Source organism: Rhinopithecus bieti, unplaced genomic scaffold (assembly GCF_001698545.2).
Source record: "Rhinopithecus bieti isolate Rb0 unplaced genomic scaffold, ASM169854v2 scaffold_37691, whole genome shotgun sequence".
Lineage (NCBI taxonomy): Eukaryota > Metazoa > Chordata > Mammalia > Primates > Cercopithecidae > Rhinopithecus > Rhinopithecus bieti.
Genome location: NW_016815803.1, coordinates 452,379 through 471,444, shown reverse-complemented (window position 1 = coordinate 471,444; position 19,066 = coordinate 452,379). Strand labels below are relative to the sequence as shown.

The following is a 19,066-nucleotide window of genomic DNA, read 5'->3' as shown; positions in this document are numbered from 1 at the left end:
GGGGGGGGGGGGGGGGGCACGCTTTTGGTGCTCATTTTCCTCTTAGCAACTCTGACATGCAAATAGCTTTAGAAACCTAGAATTCCCAATTAGCCTGATAGAGTTTGAGCCTGAAGGGGGTGGCTGGCCCAATGGGAAAGGGCTTTTTGGCAGCAAGGAGTTCTTAGATGATAAAGAACTGCAATCTGGGCTTTCTCTGGTGCAATGAATATTTCATCTGTAAATGTTAGACCTAAAAAGGTTTTCAAACAATAATTTTTTTAAATATTAATGATTAGGTTAATACTCCAAAAGTTCTAAATAGAAGCAACTATTCTTTTAGGGCTGCCATTCATAAATTACTTTCCTTTACAACACTCTTGAACCCATCAGTTGCTTCTGGTTTTCAATGTATCATGTTTATATCCATACATACACTACATATGTTACATATATTTCTTATAATATTTAAATGATGATTTGTATTTTATACTTCTAGGATTCAACTCTTCCTAGGAAAGAAAATAAAACACATGCATTGCACACCTACTATATGATAGATATTATATATTCTCTCTATATTGTCTCATTTACTCTTCTATGCATAGAACCTGTGGGAAAGAAATTATGTCCATTTTACATATAGGGAAACTGAGCCTAATTAAGGCTAAGTGAATTGTCCAAGAATGCATGGCTAGTAAGTGGTGGAGTCAGCATTCAACCCAAGATCATTGCTGTCTCTGATACCTAGGCTTTTTCCATGCATTATGTAGCCTGGAGATTCTGTTTGTGTTCAGACTCTTGGCTGAGGTCCTAAATATAGATCTTAAACATATGAATAGTATTACAAACTATAGGAAATGTTTCTATTAACTAGCTAATGTCATTGAGAATCCTGTCTTTAGAGCCAAGTTGAGTTTTTTTAGAACACCTCCCTCTCTGGACCCTCTAAATCCAAAGACAAACTGTTGAATCTTAGAACACCTCTCTCTCTCGACCCTCTAAATCCAAAGAGAAACTGTTGAATCCACATGATAATTTCTTTACCTTTCTGTTACCACTGTTACTGGTTTAGTTTAAACTAAACCAGCATCTTATGTGGATTTCTGCAGCAGTGTCTCAATTGGTCTCTCTGCTTGACTTCTCTTGCTGCAACTGGGGAAAATTCTTCTAAAAACCAAGTCTGAATATATCCCTGCTTTCCAACTTTCAGTGGCTGTTTTCCTTCTTAGCATAGACTTACAAAGCCCCTGGTGAGCTGCACCCCCTCCAACTTCATTTTGCACTCCTCCCTTATGTGTGCTCTGTGAACCTACCGTACCTCAATACAGCCCTACCTATCTGTGGATGTGCCATCTTTTCTGCCTCCATCACTGGTCTGTCCATGCTGTTCCCATTGCCTGAAATATGCCCCCTCCTTCCACTTCACCTGGCTGATTCTTACTCATTACAGAGCCTTTTCTGAACCTCCTTTCCCCAGATTTGATGGATTAGTCCTATTTCTCTAGGCTCCTTTAAGCCCTATGCTTTCATCTGCCATAAAATATATCACAGTCTCTTTGTTCATATGTATATCCTCTTAAATTTCTTATATATTCATTCCCTAGAAAAATGCCTAACATTTGGTAGGTGACTAAAGTATTCCCCCCAAAACATTCAGTCAGTGAACAATTGAAGAGTAACATCTTCCTTGGCCATAGGTCTATAAAAGAGGGATTATGTGTCATATTGTTTGTCGTGGGTATTTTTTATCAGTGTGAGCTGTTTTCAAGACTTCTATGATTGTACCTGTGTGATCTGTGCGGAGTGTGGCTTTATGAGTGGGCTGAAAGCTATTCAAAAGACAAAAATAGAAACAATACCATCACTACCTGACATTTTATAACCTTGTTGTCTCTACACCCCAATACTACCATTTATATATCTTATTGATTTAAAGTGCAAAATTAATGATATGTTTGCTATTTAACAAAGCTATGCCAATTAGCACTGACCCTGGGGTAACATAAATTAGCCTAGAAGGGTAGTAAAAACATCCTGTGTCCCATTTTTAGTGATGATGAATGTTAAACCATTTCCCAGTTTGCTGACATTAACCAGGCTTAAGCATGGGTCAGATACAGGCTCTGTGTCCCGTGTTCTTTCCAGATAACATGGCACTGGCATAGTAAGAAGTGTATGAAATAGAAATGGTTTCAAAACCTTACACAACCACATAACTCTATACTCCCTGACTGTTTACATTTAACTTCTATGAACCTGAAATCCTCATCTGAAAACTAGGATAAAAATCTGACCTATAATTCCTCATAATCAGGTTTTAAGGAATGTCAGTAATCCGTGTACAGGGTTGAGAAAATATATGATGCTCAGTAAGTCGTATTTATTATTTTTAGTATTCTCTGAACCTGAAAAGGTTTAGTCATAAAGTTTTACTGATCAGGAGGATATACTCTAGTCACAGCCATTGCTTATGTTATTGTTCCAGTCTCTCTTCTGGGTTCTTTACATATGATATTTCTAATCCACATTAAAATTGATATGATAGAAATGACAATCAAATAATACCTATTACATCTCGTAAAATTTGGTAAGATTGGCTCGTTTGTGATGGCAACTCCTGACCACCCAATCCTAGTAACACCTGAATTGTTTTCACAGAAGAACGGCAATATCGCTGTGAAGACTGTGACCAGCTCTTTGAATCTAAGGCTGAACTTGCAGATCACCAAAAGTTTCCGTGCAGTACTCCTCACTCAGCATTTTCAATGGTTGAAGAGGACTTTCAGCAAAAACTCGAAAGTGAGAATGATCTCCAAGAGATACACACGATCCAGGAGTGTAAGGAATGTGACCAAGTTTTTCCTGATTTGCAAAGGTTAGAAATGGCATGTTGTACTACAAAACTTGTGTATTTATTCTGCAATGTTATGCTGAATTTTGAGGCTTTGTGCAGATGGAAAATTTGGAACTCCAAAGAGCTGGACAAATGCACTCGTGACATGTTCAGAAATCATATTTGCCTGGATATTCTCATCTGTCAAATATTTACAGTGAAATTGGAATTAGTTATTTTGATGTCACATGAAAAATAATGTTATATTATTATTAAATAGTGTTATTAAAAACTGAAGGCTTAACTTTATAGTAAATTATGATTTAGAGAAAGTATAAAGAGTGCAGGAACAAATTAAAGAAATTATATGTCAAGAAACAATAAAGCTGCCCCTAGAAACATTCAGACAATTTTTGAAAGGACTAGATCTGGCATTCACTTAATGACAGGTAAATGATCTCTTTCGATAGAGCAGTAATTCATAGATTTAATTTCAACAATTTATCTAAATTGCATATATATAAAAGAATAAGAGAAGCTTGTTTGATTTCCCAAAGTGTTGAATTTCCTAAAAGGTAAAAGAGAAACACAATTATGTAAATGAGGTAATTCTTTAACACTTATTTTTAACACAATGAAAATCATATTTCAGTGACATATTAACTTGTTATAGCCTTTTGAATTTTATTCTCTAACTTTTTAAAATTGCTGATAACAACACTAGAACCTACTTTTCGAAAAGTATATACTAATTGTACTACAGAATGGTCTTTAAGATCAGAACAGTTTAGAACAGTTAATGGATCTTTTGTTTGTTTCTACCTAATGATTTTGCCTTGGTCCACAAATAATTTTAATAATTGTATTCATTTACTTTGCTTTTAAATCTGGAAATTATCCTTGAAACCTGTAATCAGAATTTTGAATGCACATCACATTATATTTAAATGGGAATGGTAGTGTATCAAATGGCCTTACTCAAGAACGGGAATTACTCAGACTTTGTCTTTGACAGTTCACCTTCAGTTTACCCTTTTGATTCCTTTCCTTCTTTCCTGAAACCTTTTATTCCTCTCATTTTCACCTCACGTGTTGCCCTACATCCTCTTCTCTTGGTTACACCTCTTTTAGGAAAGGATTTCATCTAGTAGTTGTTCACTTTAAGGCATAAATGACTAAAAGGCATTAAGCATAATCCTCTCTGTTAAGAAGATTGAATAGAAAGAATAAATATCTAGCTTTGAAAATTTAGGACTAATTTAGTTATTGGAGAGTAAACATTTTATGGAATAAGAGGGCTTTCCCAGAACCTTTTAAACTCACCTCTGCCACTTCATATAAATCTTCATAGAGAATAAATCAATTATATATGTTTAGCAAAGTGTGGATTTGTAATAAAAAAAAAAAAACATGTCCCCTTAATATAATTGTGCCCAAATTAAAAAAAAAATGAAGCTAATAAACACAAATGAGTAGGAAAATATTTATTCTGTAAAGTAATATCTCTGGTGTCAGAAATAAAGTTGATTTCCTTCAGTTGTATTATAAAAAATAATGAATGGCATTATAAAGCAAAAATTGACAAACTAAACACTAAAATGTATTTTTTACTTCCTACTAAGAGTATACAGCAATACTTCTTGGGTGGAGAAAGCCTCTTAATCTGCCACGCTGTAAGATTAAGCCTGAGTCAACTCTATCTAATGCTGAAACCAACTGTTAGTTTAGTTAATTCAGTCAAACATTTAGTAGAAAACAATAAGGAAATCTAATTATCTGGCATTGCGTGAATTCTCAGCATTTATATTTTGGCAGCCCAGCCATATGGGTAAAGCACGTCACTATGCAATTGAATACTAATCATCCAACTGGTATTTTTGGTTATAAATTATATAATCTAGCCACATTCAGAGCCTTTATTTTCTGAATATTTTTTACTTTATTGAATGCTGTGTTGTCACTGTATACTTTAAATGATGAAAATTACTTTCTGGTCATGATCTATTCTTCTGCTGTCTATCCTTTATGTAAAATCTTGAGAAAAGAATGCAAACAAAAAAATAGGAGCAAGAAAGAAACAAAGGATGATGTGCAAAAGGTGAAAAGAACTGAAAAGAACTCAAAAGGCTGATCAAGGCTCTATAGATTGAGATAAAATTCCATGAAAAGCAGAGAAATCTCACTGACTGACTGGATTGCTTCTATGTTTATGAAAGCAATGCACATTTACTTTTGTGAAAGTGACTTGCTTTTCTGTGCTTTTATTACTGATTAGCTGGAAGCTAATAATACTATGGGACAACATGGAGTTTCTGCTCGATTAGGAGAAGCAAAGAAGGGAAAATTCCTTTTGCTTTGTTATCTTTTTACCCCTACATGCCACATACTTATAATATACTCTTAAAATTAAGCCATATCCTTGGAATTAGGGGGAGGTATAAAACTCAACATATAGGCCAATCTTTTGCCACTAGATTTAAGGGTTTATGATTTGATATATAGTGTAGTGGCATATATATCATAAAATGGCTTGCCTTTATGGTTTGCTAGGGACGGACAGTGAAAACTGCAATCTGTACAGTGATTTTGGAGGATGTCCCTGACTCATTTCAATGTTAACAACAGTTGTTGGTATCTCTGTCTTAACTCTTTTATTAACATTCCACTCTGTAACAAACAGAGGATTACATATTGTAGATAAAGGTAGGGGCTTTCTTATGACTCCACATACCTGTACTCTCCTAGTACCTTTTGTTCACAGAGATATCACCACCTGTGCTCGGAATAGCATTTTCAACTCAGTTGATTCATGGAGCAGGAAAAATGAGTTATTATGCCGTATGAATAGAGTTGTGGGGAGGAAGCTGAGAAAGAGAAAATGTGTAGGAAATGCATTTCTAATTTACCAAGATATGAGAATGGGCACCATTTTCTTACATATACTCCCGCTTACACAGTCTGTATGACAACTGGATAATTTATTCTAGGTGCGCAAAGGTCTTAATTGGTACTGATAGTTATAGTATTCATCCCACAAAGAAATAAAAGAAAATAAAAGAATGCTTTCCTGGTTGGTACTTTTTCTTTTCTATATAACTTTTTTATAGTGGAGCACTTCAAATATACACAAAACTAGAGAGGGGATAGTATTTTTTAAATCCCATATGTTCAGCTTTAATAATTATCACATGAAGTCAATCTTGTCACTATACCTGCTTTGAATTATTTGAAACAAATCCTGGACATTATATCATCTTATTCAAAAATAGTTTAGTATGTGTCTATGGAAAGTAAGGACTCCTTAAAAACATAAGTTCAATACCACATTAAAAATAATTTCTTAATATTAACAAATATTCAGTAAGAGCACAAATTTCATCAGTTAGAAAGCTTAGTGTTTTGTTTGAATAAAGATCAAAATAAAGTCCACATATAGCAATTGCTTGGCAAGTCTGTTATGTCTATTTGAATCTACAGGTTCCCCCAGAGGGCAGTCTCTCTCTCTGTGTCTCTGTCTCTTTCTGCCTCTGTTTGTCTCTCTCTCCACCCCCCTCTTTCTCTTATTACAATTTATTTATAGAAAATTATAGAAGAAACCAAGTTGTTTTATTGTAGTGCTTCCTCCAGTCTGGATTCTGCTGTTTATATCATTGTGGTGTTAACATCTTTCTCCATCCCCTCTAATTTCCTGTAGACTTGTATTTACATCCCAAGCCTTCGTTGGGATTTATGCTCAGTGTTTCAGCAAGAAGATTTCATTGATGGTGTCATTTATTTCTACCCGAAGTCACATAATGGATTGCTGGATTCATTAATTCTTTAGGAGCCTCAAAACGAATGTATTCTAACTCTATCATTGTCTCATCATTTATTATCTGGATTAATTTTGCATAGAGAACCTTCCCTTCATAGCCTATTTGTTTACCCCGAAGTGCAGTTCACATAGGAAAAGCAGATATGTGCACAAATATTTTCCCTTTATTTACCAGTTTTAGGAATAATGATTTGGCTTTCCTGCATCTTCCTTGGGTGACCAGTGAGGTTCTGTTTGTGTTTTGAAAAGAGTTGCCATTCTTATTGATGCTTCACTTGCCCCACCTTTGGTCAGTGGGCATCTCTTCAAGTTGGAACCCTAATTTTTTGGACCTTATCTATAAATTTCTTGCCTTTTGTCCTAACGAGATGTTCAGGGGCCATCTTGTGAATTTCATACTTCGGATTTGAAATAGGCAATTTTACCACGGAGCTCTGGTTGCTTTATTTGAGGGTAGTATCCCAGTGTGTTATGTGTGTATGTATTTAATCAATAAAGGTGTTGCAGACATCTTCTATCACAGTAATCCATTATCTATAATATTTGCTTTTCATTATATTCATGCAGATTTCATATACAAATTTTAGAAAATGGAGGCAAACATTTGAGAAGATAAAACATTTAAAACTTTAAAACAGAGAAACTATGCTTGTGAGAAACTTCTAATCATGTTTTTCTTTTAGGGGGCTTAAATACTGCACCCACTTAAAATATTACAAACCTTTTTCCCCCAGTTCTTAGGTTTTGTATATTATGTATGTATACATACATATATATGTGTGTATATACACATACACACACACACACACACATCCATGCATCCATCCATCCATCCATCCATCCATCCATCCATCCATCCATCCTAGGTTCACTAGAGATTATATACATTAGACAGAATACTTGCCTATGTATTATTAAGCATTTTCTGTTTGAGTGTTTATGTTTCAATTAAGTGATTATTAGCAATACGTGTTGCTGTTAGAATTGTGTAGTGAATCCAAAACTGGACAGCTTGTTGTTTATCATGCTCTTAAATCGGCAGATAATCCCTGCCAGCTGTATCAGATTTATTTTCTAACAACAAGAGCACATCTTCATATTGGTGACACAGTCCAGGAGACACAGTCCAGGAAACATAAAATGCACTTTCATCTGTCACAAGCTTGTTTCTGCTCTTTCCTCCTTCTCAGTTCAACTCCTTTTCCTTCTTATTTCTTTAATTGTCAGTTGGATTAGCAATAAAATGATGTTCTGTTTATGAATGCATCCTTTGTCTTTTAAAATCTGTTGTTCTCTTAACAGCCTGGAGAAACACATGCTGTCACATACTGAAGAGAGGGAATACAAGTGTGATCAGTGTCCCAAGGCATTTAACTGGAAGTCCAATTTAATTCGCCACCAGATGTCACATGACAGTGGAAAGCACTATGAATGTGAAAACTGTGCCAAGGTACAGTGAATTTGTAGGCTACTTGGCCTCTCTCTGTCATCCTGCTCTCTCTTAATCCATCACTTGCTACGATATATAAAAACAAGCCTTCGGAGGGGAAACTATAAATATCTTGAGAAAAGTACACTGAGTGTTGTATGCGAAAAGGCATTAGTAAAGTGTATAAAACACTTAGTGGGTATCCTTTTATTTTTGTAAGGGAGGAAGTGAGGCTTAATGGTGAGTTCCAGAACTAGGTGTCAGACATCCTTGGTAAATTCCTGGTTCCGCTACTGATTTGCCAGCGTGGAGTTGTTTTATGGCCTTGTGGAGAATGAAAATTTTATCCAATTCATGTTAGTGATTGCCTTTAATAGCAATTTGTGAGGAAGTCACATAAAATTTCTGAATGCCTATTCAGAAAGAATGGGTGACTCTTACATTTGCAGATTTTTCCAACCAAGGGCTCACCGTAAATTATGACTTGGTTCTAATTAAAATGTGTAGAGTCTCTGTCAGTGCTGAACAACATAAGGATGATATGGAAGTACTCAACTTAGACCATAACTGTGAACTATGGTAAAAGTAATTCACTTCTTTTAATTTCATGTTTCTTAATTAACTCAAAAATGTCCTGGTGTCATTAAAGTTGCTTTCTATTTCCAAAACACATTTCCTAGCATTTTAATAGCTTTTTTTTTTAATGCCAATGGAAATTTCTGTACCCCACCACCAGGTTACTGGGTAATCATTCTCCTGTGATTACCTTGTTCTGTGCACATTAAAATTTCGTATGTTTTTTCCTCATAAAAAATTAAAGACATTTGAAATTTCTTTAGGGATGTTTTGCTCTCAGATGTGTTGAGTGGCTTTTTTATTTTGTTTTAGTACAATGTCTAAAGGAATGGTTTTAGCTTGCTGGTAAGTCACTGAAAGAGTGTTAGAATTTAACACCCTAGGGAAACTCTTTAAATAGATTTAAGGTATGTTAGTCAAAATCCTCCAAATTTTTGTACACAATGTGTCTTTACTTAAAGGGTGAAAAAAGCACACGTTTTAATAATGGCATAACCAGCATTTTATTACTTAACTCAAGTCACTCTAAGTGGTATCAAAAAGGCCTTGAATAAGGCCTAATGGTGCCATTCATTATTTGCTCAACTGATACCAGTGGATACACCATGCTAAGGATATAGAGCAGAATAATTTACCCTACCCTAGAGGAGACTACATTTTGGAAATTGGAGGAGAGTACACTTTTGGTCTTTGGGGTAAAGAAAAACAAAACAAATAAGCAAAATTTCTTCTTGAGTCATCCCGGGTCTTCTTTATGGTGCCCTTGAGTTAAGTTTCTTGATTAATCAGTACTCATTTCCTAGCAGGTTTTCACGGACCCTAGCAACCTTCAGCGGCACATTCGCTCTCAGCATGTCGGTGCCCGGGCCCATGCATGCCCGGAGTGTGGCAAAACGTTTGCCACTTCGTCGGGCCTCAAACAACACAAGCACATCCACAGCAGTGTGAAGCCCTTTATCTGTAAGTTTTCAACACTCCAGCCCTCCTTCCCACATCTGTCTCTCCTCCAAAAGGCACTGTGACCAGGAGAGTGACTGCACATGGCCTTTAGAGGGTCACTGTGTTAGCTATTTATGGTCCAATACAGTAGGGCTATTTATGATTACAAGTAAATCTTTTATAATCAGATCCATGGTATTTTGTCCTTGATTCCTGGGGTGTTTTCTTTTAGAACAAATCAATAACAGGTAGAGGAAAGAAAAGTCATTAGATAATCAAAGGGAAATCTCTCAGGTTGTAGGATTTAATCAGGACCATCAGATTTGTCTCATATCGTAAATGTTCATGGCTTTGTAAAGCAGCAAATAGCAGACATCACTAAATAAGACGAAGTGATTAAAAACCTGTTCTGGAACAGAAAGAGCTGGAAGAACCCCACCTGGGAAGTGGGCTTACGGCTCTGTGTGCATGTATGTGAGTATATGTGTGTGGAGAGAGCAAGGGGATGAAATGCTTTTAATCTACCCATTGTTGCCAATCACAGGCTGTTGGATCTGTAGTTCTCTGTTACTTGAAGAAAAGCAGAACATTTTCACTTAGATGCTGGACATGCTTTTTCTCCTACCCACTGCACCAAAGCAAGTTTATAGGCAATGTGCTTTTAGGGGACATCTGATCTGACCACCTACTTGGAACATCCCTGTACAGAGCACTGTAGTAACATCCTTCAGATACAATAAAACTCAGCTCTCATTTGCTTTTTCTTCTCTCCACCCACTCCTCTTCTCTGTATTGTGCTCAAACATTTTTTAAGTAAAATCAGTTGTTCTTAGTCTACCTGGGCAAAAATTCTGGGCTTCTTTGATTCCAGGGCTTGGCTGGAGATATAAATACAATGACTTATTGAGTTGTGCTACAAACTTCAAGACTGATTTTGGACCCAGATATACATAGAATTGGTAGAAGCATACTCAGCACTTGGCAAGACCTCTGACTTTGGTTCGTAATAGGTATATGAGACACTACTACAGGACCTGATGGAAAAAACTAATTTTCAGTGCCAACATGGAGATGCCAGAGACTAACTCTGCTTTGCCTTGACACAGCCTTCTTTTGTGTGTCCAAGCACCAAAAGAGCTTTTCTTTCCTTTTCCAGCTTACACTAGAGTCCTGTTTTGCTCATATGTTCTTCTGTTCCCCGGGTGAAGAGGACTAGCAGATAAACAAAAGGGTGCTCTCGTCTCCCTTGGGGAAGCTCTGTTGAAGGTCACGGGAAATAAAGCATTCAATAGAAATTTTAGACTTCTTGTCTCAAAAAGGCATTCCTGACTCTTAAGTCTTAATGCCCTGAAAATGTACTTGGAAGTACTACAGGCATACGATATTAAATAGTTCATTTATTTCTGATTCCTCAGAAATAAATTTTGGTAAGTTTTATTATGTTTTGATGTGAAAAGAACTAGAATAAACCACAAAGAATTCTGATCACTCATTTAATGCTTTCTCTATTATTTAAAATAAAAGTCAGAAAATATAGACTTCTACTCTTGAAGATTCTGGGATCTGGAATTTTAATTGTGTTGAAGACAAATGTTTCACTTTAAAGTGTCACAGGGTGTCCTTTTCCAATCAGATTGCATAAAGTATTTCCCTTGAATGATTTTCAGTAATTATTGGTAAATTTAAATAGCAGATGGCATTTTTTAAAATTTAAAATCTGACAGAGAACCATGAAGTAATTATGAATAATAGCCATGTAATTTCAGAACAAAAGAGTTTAAAGATCAGGAAATGGTGCGGAGACTTGAGTGGAGGAGGTTCACCTAGGGCTGATATCTGTTTCTCACCAGAAGGCCACACACCACGATTTACCCCCACTGGTGTGTTTATGGCAACTGTCTCTTATTACAGTGTGCTGCCACGCTTGAGCCCAAAGTTACCAGTGCTAAGGTAATTACTCACTGCCTTTACAGAAACCTCCAGCTTTCCCAAATAGAAACCACATGCTCTAATAGGCTGAATATATTCAAAATGCCTCTTAATTTGTTTAATAAGTAGAAAAATGCAATGTTAACTGCTGGCTAATTCCTTATTACTGAGAAAATTACAGTAGAGTACAGACTTCAACATCAATTGAACCAGTTTACCTGGAGGCCTGGTAGTTTGTAGTATGCCAGGCCCGTCCTTCAAGTGCTGAAAACAAAGCCTCTGCCTAAGAAAACATCCCAGATTCAATGTTCTTGAGCCCAGACACAGACACCACTCAGTCATGTAACAAAGGGTGCCACCAGAAAAGTCAGCTGAACTTCTGTTACTCCAATAGAGAGAAGCTCTTGATTTTTTTAAAGCCATCTGATTGTAAGAAAGAAGTGTGGAGAGCAACATTTCCTTGCCAATAAATGACAAGCCTTTGAAAAACTTATGTCTTGGTTGAATACTCATCAAGACATTTTTTCAATGCCTTTTAAGAGGTGTTGCTTTCATACTTTTTATGATTCCAATAATAAAATGTTGTTATTGCTTGTAGCTGAATTATTCTAATACATCTAGTGAATGTCTGATGTTTCTACCTTCTCCATGATATGATTTTAATTAGTGTATCAAACAATTTAAGTTAGATGTATATTTGTGGTGTGTGGTTAAATCGTATATACTTTTAAAGCCGACTCTGGTCAATATATTCTGGTAAAATAATTTGAAAAGATGTCACCCACATCTTCTATTCCCATTAAAATGCATGTTATAGCCTGTATAATGTGATTCATCCCACAATTGAAGGCACCTTTAATATTACCAAATGCATTGATATATGCAACAATACAGTTTAACATTTAGTAGTAAAAGAAAGAGATATACCCTCACTTAGTACTTCTTGTTTGGATGTATGTGGGATAATCCAAGTTCTGGGTGAGTTTTGCTTGACTGAAAGTTTATAAAATCTCCTTGGCATGGGGTTTTCATTTTATTTTATTTTATTTTTTATTATTATTGCTTTGACTTAGAAGCACAACCATTCTGCACTTAAAGGCAGCCATTGTATGAAAGCAATAAGTGTTGCATTTTGTCTTCAATTTAATTTCTTAAAATAAATTTGTTTCAACAATTACCAACAAGGTACATCTTGTTTCTGCATGTATTGAACATGCACAGAAGTGTTAAAGTAAGCTCACACATAATGTGGCTCAATCCCATAAAGTAAAATAAAAAAATATGATGCTTGGGGTACTGATACTGTATTCCTGCTGGACCATGAAGTGAGTGAGAAATTTTACCTGGTAAAGGAGTTGTTAAGGGTGGCAAAGTTTGGTCTTGAAATATACTTGGCTACAGTATAGTGGCACATGTGTGAGAAGGGAGATTCTACTTTACTGGCAAATTCTTAGTGAAGAGGCATATTTCACCGCTGCACCCAATGCTGTGCCCTTCTTTCTGGATTAGAGCTTTCACAGTGCTCTCCCCTACTGACCATAGCTGGCTATCACACACTGGAGTCAAACCTGAGATAACCAGTGTAGATATGACAACAAGTGGACATGTTTCCCAAGGACGGGGGTTTCATAAATGCAGGAAGGTTAGTGCAACCACTGGTGTGAGGGGAAGTCAGAGGACGTGATCATAGTTCATGGGAACCAGCAATGCAGGATGGGCTACATTCAATTTAGTTTCCTTTGCAGGCTTAAAATAGAGCCATTGTAAATTATGTCAGTCTTTCTCAAATCATGAAAATGATTGTTAAAAAAAGTCTCAGAATACACAATGTGCATTGTTGTGTGGCTTTGATGTGTGAATGATGAGAGCATATGATATAATACCAATTAAATAATAGCAGGGCAGTCACAGGCTTTCTCCCCAAGGGGAGAGGCAATAAAGGTGAAGTTTCTGGTTGAGGATGTTTTATTTTGTTTTGGTGCCTACAAAATAGAATTTTTAAGTACTCTAAAATTTGAAAGGGATTCTTGTTATGTTTCAGACGTAATACATTTTAAGACTTTAATTTTCAACATTATATTAGTATAATTGTGTGGAGAATCAATGCATGATGGAATTTAACTTTCCATAAATATTTAAATACACAAATATTATGCAAAATATTGCACAATGGGGGTGACAAAATATATATACCTATATATATGAAATATTTGTGCTGTCTCAAGACATTTGTCAGGTTGGTTGCCTTGCTTTGGAATCTAGTGAAATGGGGTTTTCTGTGTTTGGAGCACCCAGATTGGTGCCTCCAATGTCTTTTACCAGCTTCCTAATTGAAATTTTGAGTAAACCAATTGTGATATTTGCTAAATTCAGAAGCAATTGACATAAAGCCTGAGATTCTTTTTTGTTGTTTGCACACAGGTGAGGTCTGCCATAAATCCTATACTCAGTTTTCAAACCTTTGCCGTCATAAGCGCATGCATGCTGATTGCAGAACCCAAATCAAGTGCAAAGACTGTGGACAAATGTTCAGCACTACGTCTTCCTTAAATAAACACAGGAGGTTTTGTGAGGGCAAGAACCATTTTGCGGCAGGTGGATTTTTTGGCCAAGGCATTTCACTTCCTGGAACCCCAGCTATGGATAAAACGTCCATGGTTAATATGAGTCATGCCAACCCGGGCCTTGCTGACTATTTTGGCGCCAATAGGCATCCTGCTGGTCTTACCTTTCCAACAGCTCCTGGATTTTCTTTTAGCTTCCCTGGTCTGTTTCCTTCCGGCTTGTACCACAGGCCTCCTTTGATACCTGCTAGTTCTCCTGTTAAAGGACTATCAAGTACTGAACAGACAAACAAAAGTCAAAGTCCCCTCATGACACATCCTCAGATACTGCCAGCTACACAGGATATTTTGAAGGCACTATCTAAACACCCATCTGTAGGGGACAATAAGCCAGTGGAGCTCCAGCCCGAGAGGTCCTCTGAAGAGAGGCCCCTTGAGAAAATCAGTGACCAGTCAGAGAGTAGTGACCTTGATGATGTCAGTACACCAAGTGGCAGTGACCTGGAAACAACCTCGGGCTCTGATCTGGAAAGTGACATTGAAAGTGATAAAGAGAAATTTAAAGAAAATGGTAAAATGTTCAAAGACAAAGTAAGCCCTCTTCAGAATCTGGCTTCAATAAATAATAAGAAAGAATACAGCAATCATTCCATTTTCTCACCATCTTTAGAGGAGCAGACTGCGGTGTCAGGAGCTGTGAATGATTCTATAAAGGCTATTGCTTCTATTGCTGAAAAATACTTTGGTTCAACAGGACTGGTGGGGCTGCAAGACAAAAAAGTTGGAGCTTTACCTTACCCTTCCATGTTTCCCCTCCCATTTTTTCCAGCATTCTCTCAATCAATGTACCCATTTCCTGATAGAGACTTGAGATCGTTACCTTTGAAAATGGAACCCCAATCACCAGGTGAAGTAAAGAAACTGCAGAAGGGCAGCTCTGAGTCCCCCTTTGATCTCACCACTAAACGAAAAGATGAGAAGCCCTTGACTCCAGTCCCCTCCAAGCCTCCAGTGACGCCTGCCACAAGCCAAGACCAGCCCCTGGATCTAAGTATGGGCAGTAGGAGTAGAGCCAGTGGGACAAAGCTGACTGAGCCTCGAAAAAACCACGTGTTTGGGGAAAAAAAAGGAAGCAGTGTCGAATCAAGACCTGCTTCAGATGGTTCCTTGCAGCATGCAAGACCCACTCCTTTCTTTATGGACCCTATTTACAGGTAAGCGTGTATGGGAGATGACAAAATATGAACAGATGTATGAAAGGTGTTATTTACACTGTAAAGTGATGGCTTTTTAACACGTCATTTTTACTATTATTATAAAACAGAGTGAGGTTGTTTGATCTAGTGAACTCATTTTTTATTCTGAAAGTTGGATCATTCTGTTTGAACTTATTTTTAGATGTTTCTGAAGTTGGGGTTTGGAATAGGACTACAGAATTTTTTTCCCTTGACAATAAATTTATTTTAAACACTTTATTTGGAGTGGAAAATATGGGAAAATCGTATTTAAAGTAAATTGTCAAGTGACGGAAGAATGAGGATCCCGAAGGATTAATGCAAATATGCATGGGTACTAAAATGGGTCAGGTTCTTTGGAATAGAGGGGGATATATAACAGCAAGAGTCCACTCTTTGTTAACCTACCAACACATCCTTAATAAGGGCTAGTCATATTGTTTCTAAATAACTCTCTCAGGAGCCCCCAAGTAAATGAAATATTAATCACAGAGTATGTTTTGTACATAATATGAGTAGTTGGCATAAAAAATGTCTCTGTTTAATAGCTTCATTATCTGGTTTCCTTTGACGTAACAAAAAAATCTTGGGGTGAAACATACAAGTTTAATAAAAGATCTTTTTGGCAATATTCAGTAATATTCACTTGACCAAAGTGATTTAGTTTTAAAATACTAGTTTTCTTTAAATGGGTATGAATAATATGTTTGTTACATATTTTGAATATTACAAACATTTTCATATTTACTTTCTCATTCTAATCTTGAACATTGTCAAGAGTTCATGGAACATGTGGATAATTTTTTATTGAACTTATCTAACATTGGAGTATTTTCATATTTTGCCTAATTCTCTTTTGTGAAGAGGAAGTGTGCTATTATTTAATTCAACAGTATTTATCAAGTCAATATTACTTAATGGGTACTAGAGCTGCAAGTTCTTCTCACTTAAAACTCTTCTTCTGTGTATATTATCTACAACGCATTAACAAGGAAACACTGTCAGTATGGAAAGGACTACCCTCATTTGAATATGATAAAGTATTATCAAAGGACAATACAAAATATCTCAGTCCTGTCAGTACCAATTTTGGTTACTCTTTAAAATTATTATATCTTAATTCCTTTGGCAGTCCTGTTACTAGAGAAGGAAAAAAAAGACAAACATGTCTTCCGTATTTTGTGTGTAGATTGTATGTCACACATTTCGGGTCAGGTCATATTTCCAACTCAGTGATGTGTCTCAGTCCTTTGTTAAGATAATTTTTCAGACTTTCCTTTTTATACCCTCTCAATAGCAACTGGCTTCCAATTCTTCCACACATCTCTTGCACTCATCCTCATCACCTGCTAGCTTCCTCTTACTCACTGTGATCTCCAACATCTCTCTGGTGCTTGTCTCAATTAAGACCTAGGCCTGTCATTTTGCCAAACTCATGAAAGACCTAGAACCCAGTTTTAGCGGCAGACTTGGGTTGAAATCTTAGCCTTCTCATGTCTGAGACTTTAAAAAAATCCATAAAATGTATATAACATCACCTACTTCAATAAGTGAAATAATATATGCAACACACATATATCACATATATAATAAGTGGTAGCTATTTTATTCTGCTTTAAGAGTGCATACATCTAAAAGTATTTTTAATTACCAAGTTGGTAAAATGAATTAATTCAACATAGATATATTATTTCCCTATGTGCTTAATACAAAATAGGATGGCAAACTTTTCTAAAGCAGAAGGGATATATAGGTAAGTTTTATGTGTCTCTCTCTCTCTTCAGAAAGCTCCCCATTCTCTTCTTACCACACCCATCCTATCTGCCTGCCTTCTTTATCAGCAGTGGCATCCAAAGAGCATATATGCTCTCTCTCTGAATATATATTAAATATACTTTACATAAAATATTTATATATTAATATATTATGCTATACGTTTAAATATAAATATATATTGAGAGAGAGAGAGAGAACCTCAAAGAGTGGCTAGCAGTGTATATGCTTGGAAATGCCCTTACTATTATTGACAAATATGGAAGGAATAGAGTGCATATTTGGGAGAACACTTTCTTGGTAGAAAATGGCTGTAGTATTCAAAATCAGCCTTGACCTCGTGATTTCAAAATCATCACGCATTCTTGTCTACATTTGGAATGGAAAGGTACTGAATTTGTGACAAATGCCTCTAATTTAGTGACTCCTCATTTTTCACATTTTCTCATTATTCTTATTCCTAGTCATTCAGTAGGGTTTTTCCATTATAAATAGGATCCTCTCTCCTTAAGTACCTGGGAGTGTCATGAGTAATCTCCAAGAAATGGACAGATGTCTTTACGTTTTTATGAGTGTGCTTCCCAGAAACCTACCATTGGCTTTATTGTTAGATGCTTTAAATGTCGGTGATTATGCAGTGATTGATATGTGAGACTGATTCATCTCCAAAATCTAATTTTAACCTTTCAGAGTAGAGAAAAGAAAACTAACTGACCCACTTGAAGCTTTAAAAGAGAAATACTTGAGGCCTTCTCCAGGATTCTTGTTTCACCCACAAGTAAGTATTTTATATTTGAGATTTCCAGCTTGTAAACGAACTTGTTGATCCTGAAAAGCAGGTGCAATGAAATGAAAGACATATTGAGAACATTAGGATTTCCTATGACGCTGGTGTGGAAGAACACAGGAAATTCTAGCAGAATTAAAACCCAAGCTCTTTAAAGAAAAATTAGTTAATATATGTGTAAAGATAACATGGTTTCTGTGTTAAATGATTGTCTGCTATTAACTGTTTTTGAGTTAAAGTGCATTTTGGAGTGAGCAGGACTCAGTTAAGAAAATAAATATGCAAGGTGTGCTTTGTGTGTGGTGGTTGCTGATACTGAGAAATAGATCATACTGTGACTCGTCCCAAACTCATGAAGGTCATTCTTGTTCTTTTAGAGCTTAGATAAAAACAGGAAATGAGTCTACCTGACAAGTTGTTACCACAGAGGGTGAAGGAATTTATCTAGAGACCACTGAGCATTCCAGCAAAGCTCTGTAATTGCACAAGAATTCACCACAATACAAAGTGCTATTTGCTGGATAGAGTTGTGTTCATTTATCAAAATATATACGTCTATCATTGCAAGGAAAATACAAAGCAGCACTATCTCTAATTGGTTCATCCTAAAGTCCTTATACATTTAGTAATTTTAAAAAATGGGTTTACATATCAACCACCATCTGGAAAATCATACTGAAAGAACAAATACGGTATATAAACATCTTGAATAAGGTTTCTTAATTTAAAATTTATTTTACTTTTGTTTAAAGGATGCAAACTCTGGTCTTTATAGACAGCAACATTTTAATGAAACTTCTTAAAAACAGAGTAGCCGGGCGCGGTGGCTCAAGCCTGTAATCCCAGCACTTTGGGAGGCCGAGACGGGCGGATCACGAGGTCAGGATATTGAAACCATCCTGGCTAACATGGTGAAACCCCGTCTCTACTAAAAAATACAAAAAACTGGCCGGGCGACGTGGCGGGCGCCTGTAGTCCCAGCTGCTTGGGAGGCTGAGGCAGGAGAATGGCGTAAACCCAGGAGGCGGAGCTTGCAGTGAGCTGAGACCCAGCCACTGCACTCCAGCCTGGGCGACAGAGCGAGACTCCGTCTCAAAAAAAAAAAAAAAAAAAAAAAAAAAAAAGACTACACTAATTTGTTCTGTTGCAATATGTTCAAACAAAAAATGATGATTCTCTAATAAAATCGGGGAGTTTATGCCAGC

General features: G+C 36.4%; 1 protein-coding gene across 11 annotated transcripts in view; it reads left to right on the top strand.

Moving 5' to 3' along the window:
• The window catches only part of MECOM (MDS1 and EVI1 complex locus), a 312,984-nt gene that overhangs the window by 265,424 nt on the left and 28,494 nt on the right, over nt 1–19,066 (top strand). For 6 of the 11 annotated variants that reach the window (XM_017853738.1, XM_017853742.1, XM_017853747.1 and 3 more), the window contains exons 4-8: nt 2,641–2,857; nt 7,932–8,079; nt 9,438–9,594; nt 13,924–15,280; nt 17,765–17,852. In XM_017853738.1, the coding sequence (XP_017709227.1) occupies nt 2,641–2,857; nt 7,932–8,079; nt 9,438–9,594; nt 13,924–15,280; nt 17,765–17,852 (1,967 nt within the window). The remainder of the gene's footprint in view (nt 1–2,640; nt 2,858–7,931; nt 8,080–9,437; nt 9,595–13,923; nt 15,281–17,764; nt 17,853–19,066) is intronic. The other 5 variants (XM_017853741.1, XM_017853744.1, XM_017853739.1 and 2 more) reach the window with 1 other exon arrangement.